The sequence below is a fragment of the Callospermophilus lateralis genome, chromosome 2, assembly GCF_048772815.1.
Source record: "Callospermophilus lateralis isolate mCalLat2 chromosome 2, mCalLat2.hap1, whole genome shotgun sequence".
Lineage (NCBI taxonomy): Eukaryota > Metazoa > Chordata > Mammalia > Rodentia > Sciuridae > Callospermophilus > Callospermophilus lateralis.
Genome location: NC_135306.1, coordinates 148,715,095 through 148,724,799, shown reverse-complemented (window position 1 = coordinate 148,724,799; position 9,705 = coordinate 148,715,095). Strand labels below are relative to the sequence as shown.

General features: G+C 49.8%; 1 protein-coding gene across 1 annotated transcript; it reads right to left on the bottom strand.

Moving 5' to 3' along the window:
- Positions 1-1,646: 1,646 nt before the first annotated feature.
- Positions 1,647-9,203, bottom strand: Klhl35 (kelch like family member 35). The gene is made up of 6 exons (XM_076843960.2): positions 8,317-9,203; positions 6,948-7,132; positions 6,103-6,221; positions 4,437-4,625; positions 2,808-2,996; positions 1,647-1,931 (listed from the first exon to the last, which is right to left on the bottom strand). Exons 1-6 carry the CDS (start codon positions 9,201-9,203, stop codon positions 1,743-1,745), a joined length of 1,758 nt encoding a protein of 585 aa, XP_076700075.2. The 3' UTR covers positions 1,647-1,742.
- Positions 9,204-9,705: the final 502 nt, after the last annotated feature.

The following is a 9,705-nucleotide window of genomic DNA, read 5'->3' as shown; positions in this document are numbered from 1 at the left end:
GCCTTGTGCATGCTAGGCAAGTACTCCACCACTGAGCTATAGCCTCAACCCCACTTGACAATTCTGTTTCCTCATTTGTGAGGATAGAGGCAGATGGTGATAGTGCCTACCTCAAAGGTATAAGGTACAAATCCAGGAAATTTGATTGAGTGTATTTTGTAAGTGGCCTTGTTTCAGGCACTGGGGGATAGAGGTGAAGCTCACAACAGGCCTTAGGGCCTCCTCTGGGTGTGTTTTAGGAACTTAGAGATGTCACATAAAAAGCCTGGGTTATATGCTAGGTGATAAAAGAGGGGCAACAGATATGGAGCACAAGAAGAGAGTGGGTAACTCGGGTGTAGGTATCCGGTGTGCCTAGGCACACAAAATAGGAAAGAACATTGGCACTGGGGACAAAATGGTGAGCATGGAGGAAATGGGGCACTCTGCCTGGCACAGAAAATATCCAACTCAGGTAAGATGCTCTTTTTGAAAGAGTTTGCCCTGGATGTCCTCCTTTTTCCTGGGTAGGTAAATAATGTGGCACCTTCTTAGTTTTGTTCTGTTACTCATGAGGTGGGATAGGCAGGGTTGGTGGGTCTGGGCTTCCCCTCCCCTCCCCCTGCTGCCATTATCAGTTGTGTCCAGATGGTCACAGGATCCCTAATCTGGGATAATCGGTGGGTCACAGCCCAGCTGGGACCTGGGTCTTTGTGTCTGGTTATGATGTGCCAGCCCCAGCAGGAAAGACTGCAGACAGGCCCTGGGGCTCTGGAAGATGGGGAGAGCAGGGGGTCTAGCCCTGTTCTGGAGGGAGATATGAGGAACAGATGATAACTCCTCTTCAAAAGGCAATCTGAGCATAAATAAGGGGGCTTCTGCAGATGGGCCTGGCCAGGGCCTCCAGCCTTGGGCTTAGCTTCAAAATCTGCCTGGTTTGTTTTGTTCCCTCTCTATTAAGCACACCCCCACCTACCCAGCAGTTTTGTCACTGCCCCTAGAGCCTCAGGCCACACCACGTGTTTATAATGGCATCAGGAACTTGTGCCTAATATTGATTTTGGGGATCTGGCAGGTCCAGGTGCACAGCCATGCTGGCTGGGTTCTCAGGCCTGTGACTCTGGAGCCCTTCATCCTTCATGAAATATTTCATACTTTTAGAAAATGTCCAGTGCTGTTTTGAAGGTAAATGAGGTAATGAGTGTTTTATGGGCTGAATAGGTATCCCTCTAAAGTTCACAATGGAACCTAATACCCAACGTAATGATATTGTGAGGTGTGGCCTTTGGGGAACTCATGCAGTCACTTGAGACTAGTGCCTTTTTGAAGGGAGATGCCTTGCCCACTTCCATTAGGTGAGGTCACAGCAAGAAAGCGCCATCTGTGAAGCAGAACCCTCACCAGACACTAAGTCTGCTAGTGCCTTGATCCTGAACTTCCCTACACAACTGTGAAAAATAAATTTCTATTGTTTACAAGTTGCTTAGTCTAAGGTTATTTTAATACAGCAGCTTGATGGACTAAGATGGTATAAAAGTGCTTTGAAAACAATAAAAGCAGGGAACAGATGTTAGGGATTGCATCTCCAGGCCAAGGAGGCTCACCTTGGAATACACACACACCAACCTTTGAATGAGGTTTTATTTTCACAAGAAAAGGGGGCAATAAGTTAAAGGGCCATTGACATTGCAGGTTCCAGGAGGGGAGAGTGGTATGCCTGAGTTCTCCCTGCCTGTTCCTGGCTCAGGCAGTCCCAATCTGAATCACCTGCCCAGGCTCTGAACAATAGTAACACAGCCATGGGAGCTGGTACAGCGCTGCAGGGATGGCTGGGCCTCCACCTGCCCACTGCTGGGGTCAAAGGTGAAGACCCTATCAGTGCTTTCCCCATGATCATCCCGCCCGCCGAGGATGTGGACCTTCCCATCACACACAGTCAAGCCACAGCTCTCCTGGATGGACAAAGAGAAAACAGTCAACTATGGGGTCCAGCCTGGGGCTCCCTACTGCAATCCTAGCTGGCCAGACCAGATAATAGAAACTTTCCCTACAAACGTAGGGAGGCAGAAATTAGAGTTCAGGCTCTGGCTTGGCCCTTCTTAAATGAGGCATAATCAGGTCATCTGCTCTGGGCCTTAAGTTTCCTCATCTGCAAAGGATGAAGAATAATAGTACTTTCTTCATAGGGTACTCTTCCACAGTTAATGGGAATAAGTATGTAAAGCATTGTATATAGTGCCTTAGGAGGCAAAGGCAATATTGCCCGGGATATAGTAAATACACCGGGAATGATAATCACACCACCAACACCTAAGAAGCCAGAAATCTGGTTCTTAGGAATGCTGAAGGTCAGGATTGGCAGGGACCACCAGTCCAACCACACCTCCCCATAGTCTCTGGAGTCTCTGGAAGGAGATAGAAAGTCCAGGAGACAAGGAACTATAGGCACCAGAGTAGCTGACCTGGACCTCCTGTTTGTGATACTACTGGAGCAAGTAAACTTAGCAGAATCCTCCCCCACTTCCCACTGCACAACATGTCAGCTGGTGGCCTTTGGGGGTAGGAAAAAACACACTGAAGGGTCATTGAGATCAACCCTTCACTCAAAGATACAGCACTTGCAGTTCTAGGCTTTGCCTTAATATGTCCTAATCGGTAGCCTTGGGCCAACCTCTCTAAGGCCAGCTGCTTCATCTGTGAAAGTTTGATCATTACTGGGAGGACAGAGTTAGAGAATCATGTACCATATAAGACCCATCACTTCCAAGATCCACTTTCCTGAATGGACCATTGATTGCCAGGGCCCAGGCTAGGGATCCTCCACTTACCACGGGACTGGGAAGGACAGCAGCCTCCCCCCAGACATCTGTGCCAGGGTCATAGGTGAAGATTTTGCTCAGGAGGCCCCCCACCACATAGATGGTATCCTCAAGGGAGACAGCTTCAAGACACCGCTGGGAGAAGGGCGCTGGTGACCGCAGGCTCCACTGGCCCTCCTTGGGGTCAAAGCACTGTACCTGAAGGGCAGGAAAGCAGTGGTGGTGAAGCTTATCTTCAAGTGCCCCATTGCCCGTGTCCTGCCACTTCGTTTCCCAGGGATACTCAGCACACCACCAATATCAACCAGGCCTGGGCTAGTGTCTGGAATGTAGAGACCTACTGTCCCTGCTATCAGCCTAGTTCTGCTTTCTATGTTCCATCCCCAATCCCTGGATGCCCTTTGTCAAAAGCCTCCTCATCTTTCAAGGTCCAGCTCAAATGTCACCCACTCCTAAAGCCCTTCGGGGTGTTTCCTGCCTCCTCCACCAAAGGAACAGTATCTTTAATGGAGGAGAAATTAGGCCCTAATGAGATTAATCATCTGAACCCAATATCAAGCTGGGAGAGGTTCATGTCCTAGCAGGTGAAGGTACTATCCATATTCCCCCTTTTTCCTCAACAGAGATTTGTCCCTGGTTGTATACATTGTCAATCCTCTTTCATGGTGCTCTGGGGTTATGGCGATGTTCCAGCTAACGCACCTTGCAGCCTGCTGCTACAGCTGCTACAGGCCTTTCAGGGGTGCACACCTGTAGCTGGCTGCCTGTTTACCATTACTATCTTTCCTCAGTAGTATCCTTGGAGGCCTCCCAGAATAGCCTTTAATAAACGAGTGCTACATGAGAAGGTGTGGAATGGCACCAACCACTACTGGTGTCCCCTATTCCACTCCAGGAAGGTTTGCTGGAGAAATGGGGTCCTGGGAATAAGGAGGAGTGAGGGTTCCTAATTTGGGAAAAATTTGGGTACCAGGACCACAGGCTTGTGAGGCCATCAGGGGAGGGAGGGAGGGAGCAGCCATGAAAAAGATAAGTTTTTATTCACAAAAAACTAAACGCTACAATAGATTAGTAGACTAAAGTTCATCCACCCAGTGGGATGTTACAGACACTGAAATGATAGCCATTAAGTTCTAAGCATGTGGAAAGTGCTTTTACTTAAACTAGAAAGCAGAATGCAAAATTTTACAGTAAGAACATAAAACTAATACAGAAAAGCAAAAGTCAATTTGTGGAAACCTGGAAAGCAATATACCAAAATATTTGTAGAACTTATGCTTAGGTGGTGGGGCTGTTACCTTTCCTTCTAGGCTTTCAATGAATGTATTTTTGGAGAGGGATGGAGAAAAAAACTTCAATCCTACCCCTGCCCTCACTTAATTTTTAAATCTATGAGACCCATATGGATGGGATCAGCCCAAATACTCAAGTCCAGGTGTGCTGCTGGTGTGACACTCGGGACATTTCTCTGAATTCATTGCCGTGCCTGAAATCTTAGGATGACTCCTGGGCTGCTGACGTGATTGAGAAAATGGACCAGCACACGCAAACACCCAAGTTTACGGCTGATGCACAGTAAGCACCGCTGATTCCCTATAACTTCTCATGCCCCTTCCACGCCCCTAGACTTGCACCCACCTTGTCGGTATTGAAGCCATCCTGCCCAGCGCCCCCGATAACGTAGAGACGACCAGCACAGGTCGCCACCGCCGCAGAGCTCACCGCCTCTGGCAGGGGCGCGGCCGCGGTCCAGGTGTTAAAGAAAGGGTCATAGCGCTCCATGCTGCGCAGGCGCCGAAGGCCATCGAAGCCACCCACCGCGAACAGCTGTAGGTGAGAACATCAGCGGCGTCTGGAGTCAGGGCCATAGTCTGAGTGGGCAACTGTCACCACCCCAGCTTCCAAATTAACATGGGCAAATCTTTAGCACAGACACCACCTGGGCATCTTTCACCCAGTTAGGGAACTTCGCTGAGATGCTTCCTCTCCTTAACTGGGATAATGAGGCTGGTCTCTAAAATGACTAATGAATGCAGATTACAAATACCTGATGCTTACTAATAATAGCTAGAGTATTACCACCTCCACTTAATCGATGCTAAAAAGCACTTCTGTGCCGGGCTTGGTGGCGCACCCCTGTAATCCCGGCGGCTAGGGAAGCTGAGACAGGAGGGTCACAGCAATGACGAGGCGCTAAGCAACTCAGACCCTGTCTCCAAATAAAATACAAAATAGGGCTGGAGAATGTGGCTTAGTGGCATCCCTGGGTTCAACCCCTGGTGCCAAATAAATAAATAGATTTTTTTTCCCCTTCCTTCCTTTTGGTACTGGAGATTGAACTCAGGGGCACTCAACCACTGATCAGAATCCCCAGCCCTTTCTTATACTTTATTTAGAGACAGGGTCTTCTGAGTTGATTAGGGCCTTGATATGTTGCTGAGGCTGGCTTTGAACTCCTGATCCTCCTGCCCCATCCTCCAAACCATTGGGATCACAAGCGTGCACTGCCGAACCCAGCATTTCTGTGTTTTTGAATTCAGGATGTAGTTTATAAAGATAATTGGCAGATTTTTTTTCTTTTCTTTTCTTTTTCTTTTTCTTTCTTTCTTTCTTTCTTTCTTTTTTTTTTTTTTTTTTTGTGTGTGTGTGTGCTGGGGATTGAATCCAGGGGCACTTTTATCACTGAGCTACAAACACAGTCCTCAAAAAAAAAAAAAAAAAAAAGGAGAGAGGGCTAGGGTTGTAGCTCAATGGTAGAGCGCTTGTCTCTCACATGTGAGGTACTCACTGGGCTCAATCCTCAGCACCACATAAAAATAAATTAACTAAAATGTATTGTGTCCATCTACAACTACACACACACACACTATATGTGTGTGTGTGTGTGTATATATATATATAATATTATATTTTGAGACAGGATCTCCCTAAGTTGCTGAAGATCTCCCTGAATTACTGAGGCTAACCTAAACTTGCAATCCTCCTGCCTTAGCCTCCCCACTTGCAAGGATTACAGGAATGCACTACCAACACCCAACTAGAAGTTTTTGTCTTAAGTGGAAGAGTCAAGTTTCAAACCTGGACTGTTTGGCCCCACAGCTCACACCTTTGACCACTAGCCTGCATTATTACAGTAATGGCTATTATTGTTAGCATTGGTATTATTATGTGATCTTAGGCAAGTCCCTTTCCTTTCTTGGACCTCAGATCCCTTCTTACTTCCGGAGGTTCATAGACAGCCTTCTCCCAGATGGTCCACATCTGTGTCTTGGGTCCCACCGAAATAATCACATTGTATGCCTACCTGACCCTGCACAGCTGCCATCTTGTGCCTCCACCTCCCCTTATGCAGCGAGGCTACTTTGATCCAGGTGTGCAGATGGGAGCTAAACATCCACATATCACGGCTGTTGATATGACCCCCTAGGGAGAAATAAGCAACCGTTGCCTCCAGGCCCTCTTGCTATCCCCCCAAAAAACAGAAGCACAGACGCCCAAAGGAAGGGTTAAGGATAGAAAGTAGAAAGGACATCCTCTGAGCCATTGTAAGACCCTCTGATCCCAGACTGCTTTGAATGAAGAGAAGATCTTGAGTTAGGGCTCTTGAGGAACAGAATAAGGAAGAAAGAGATAATCTTCACTGGGTGCCTTGGGTGCTTTGTACTCAGGGAAGCAAATGTCAGGGTGGGGACTCTAGGCAAGAGTAGGAGTTTCAGGAATGTTCTGGAGACCAGGGGAAAGCAGAGCCATCTGCACAGGGATGAGGGAAGGGGTAGAGGGTAAGGCAGTAATCCTACATCACTTCTGCTTTTACCTTCATGATTTCATTTCCATTCTCAACCCTCCATGAGAAGCAGGAATTATGATACCTAGTTTCCATAAGCAAACTCATGAGATGTGGGAGTTCAGGAATGACCTGCCGAATGCCTCATGTTCTGGCTCCCAAGCCCAGCACTTAGGCTGCTGAAGGACACCACTAGCTACACTAGTGTGTCCCCCTGCTAGACTACATACCTCTTCAACCAATATCTGTAGGTTATCAGGCAAAGTCCCGTCCCTGTCTCCCGACTGGAGGGGAAAAATAAAGGGGCGGTGTGCAGGAGGCTCTGAGCCAATTCTGTGGGGCTCCTGCTGTGGCCCCGCCCTCACCAGAAACGTAGACGTCATTGCGAAGAGCACAGGCCGCAAACTCTGAGCGCATGTAGCCAGGCAGGCTGGGCAGTGGGGTCCAGCGCTGGCTCTCTGGGTGGTATGCATCGGCGAAAGGTAGCTTCAGGAGACCCTTGCGGTCACAACCACCAATGACCACGATCACTTCAGCCAGGTCCATGAATCTGGCGTGGGGATAAACCCAAGGCCTGTTGACCAGCAACCAAGGTGTAGCCCTTTCTCACCCTCTTGCTGACCACACTACAGTACTTCTGCCCTTCCATACCTAAATACCCACCTCTCCAGGGACCCCACTGAACTCCATCACTGCCAACCTTCCCTTTGGTTACCAATGGGAAAAGGTCACGAATTTTATTCTGTTCACTTCTTTTATATATATATATATATATATATATATATATATATATATATATATATATTGTTCACTACTTGTTTTTATATATCTATATCTATATCTATCTCTATCTCTATCTATATCTATATCTATATATCTATATATCTATATATAGATATATAGATATATATATAAAAGAAACTTTAAAAAGTCCTCCCCCATAAAAATCACCTCGTTTAATCATTATGACTATGGTAGGAGGTAGGGATTACTACCCCTTTTACAGAGGAGGAAACAGGATCACAGGCTACAACTTGCTCAAAGCCAGATCCCATTTCATCTGAGACAATCCATCCTCTTTACACTTTTCTGGCTTCCATCCCCCAAGCCATCGGTAATTCCTTTGAATAGGACTGCTCACGCTTTCAGCAAAGCAACCCTTCCCCGAACCCCTCACCCTTCAGGCTTCTGATCTCACCACATTTTCCAAACCCTTAACTCAGCGGTTTCCTTATTACTTTGACAGTGAGAATTATCTCTGCCCCAGTAAGGCTGTTAGAGATTTAGTGGGTAAAAGTGTCATCCCCTTCTTTTGTCCTTGAGGTGACAGATCATCTTGGACTACTCCACCCGTAGTCTCCTGGTCTGGCATTCTGGGGATTGGGGTAAAACCCTTATTTAACTCTCCATGCCCCCGCCCATTTATATCAATCGCTAGTCACTGGGCTCCTAGAGAGCACTCACTTCAAGACCTACAGAGTAAGCACTCAGAGTTATAAATGATCTGCAAGAAAGAGTGTGTTCCAGGACGACCTCTGTGCCTCTCCCAACTGCTCTGTTATCTCCTGGAGGGCAGTATCTGGGCACTGGGCCTATGAAATGTTGCACGAATGACTGAATTTCATTCAAGACGCACGACTAAGTGAATTAAGTAATGGTGAAAGAATGAGTGGGTAGTTGAAGAACAGGGAACTAGCGGAGGGTGGGAGGAAGGGAAGCAGCGGCCGGCCGTACCTCCGCGGCCGGGCCCGCAGCGCGCCGGCCTCTCGGCCCAGGATGAAGCTGGCGCGGGCCTCGAGCAGCAGAGGACGGCACTCGCAGCAGGCCTGCAGCAATTCATCAGCTTCCACTTTCTCCAGGAAGTAGGCGGGCGCCAGCAGCGGGAGACGCACGTGCTCCAGCAGGCGCCGCAGCTGCCCGCGGCGGGCGGGCTCGTCGTGCCGCACCCAGCGCATGGCTGCCTCGAATACCGCCTCTTCTCGTGCCACGCCCAGCGCGGGGTCCGCCAGCAGCGCCGCCACTTCGTCGGGTGCCAGCTCCAGGAAGTCAGCGTGGCGTGCCACCTCGGAGAAGGCTTGGCGTAGCACGCGGCCGCAGCGCTCTGCCAGAGAGGCGAGCGAGAAAGCAGCAGCTACTCGGCGCAGCGCCAGGCTGTTGTGGGCGCGCAGGCGGCCCTCGAGGAAGCGAGCGCAGACCTCGCGCAGGCCCACCACTCCCAGCCGCTCGGCCAGCGCCAGCACGGCGGCCGCCTCCTCCTCGGCGCGCAGCCGCACGCCCGCGCCGTAGACGTAGTCGAGCACCACGGCTAGCGCCGCAGCCGCTGCCCTGCCTGTCGGCCCGGTGCCAGGCTCCTCGGGTGACATCTGTACCACAGGCACCACGGCGAGGCAGCGCTCGGGTCGACCGGCCCCGAACAGGCTGCGAAAGTAGGCGCTGCCCGCGCTGAGCGCGGCACGGTGACAGGGAAAGTCGCGGCCACCGGCGCGCAGAACCACGTCGGTGAGGATGCCATTTCGCCGATACGCGTTGAGGGTCTGCAGGACGCGCTGCGCGTGGCAGGACGCTTTGCACGGCGCCTCGCAGCCCCTCTCGGAATCCTGCGGCCCGGGGGCCTCCCGCATCCTGCAGGGTGGAGAACACAGCGTCGGGAAATTGTCCTGCGAGGCTGGCCTAGGATCAGGAGGCACTACTCGCGACCCAAACCAGCCACTTATTCTTTAGTTCGCTCATTGGTTTACTCTTGCACGCACAAACGTAACGTGTGCTTGGATTCATTCAAACGCTCTTCTAACCAGACTTTAATCTAGCCTCTGCCCTATCTGTACCACCTCCTCCCATCACCCACTAAAGCCATATTGCCCTTTTTTCTTCAGACTCGCTAAGCTTTTTTCTATCAGTCTCCGCAGGAGGCAGATGGCAGACTCTCAAATAGGGTAATTTGTGGAGAGTCCAATAAAGGATCGGTTTACAAAAACCTAAGCAGTATTTAGGGACTCCAACAGGGATAGAACAGTGCCACGGGCTACCAGCAGTAGGGAGTCTTCATCACCAAGGTCTGAAGGAGGGAGGGTTCCAGGAACATGGACAAAATATCTCTATAAGGACGGTTCCATGACAGGAGCT

What these genes read in the sequence shown, in the direction of transcription:
- Klhl35 (XM_076843960.2), bottom strand. Translation starts at nt 9,203, where the DNA reads ATGCGGGAGGCCCCCGGGCCGCAGGATTCCGAGAGGGGCTGCGAGGCG. An exon ending in CTGCGGGCCCGGCCGCGGAG is followed by an intron (nt 7,133 to 8,316) that starts GTACGGCCGGCC and finishes TCCCCACGCCAG; the next exon opens with ATTCATGGACCTGGCTGAAG. An exon ending in CAATGACGTCTACGTTTCTG is followed by an intron (nt 6,222 to 6,947) that starts GTGAGGGCGGGG and finishes ATTTCTCCCTAG; the next exon opens with GGGGTCATATCAACAGCCGT.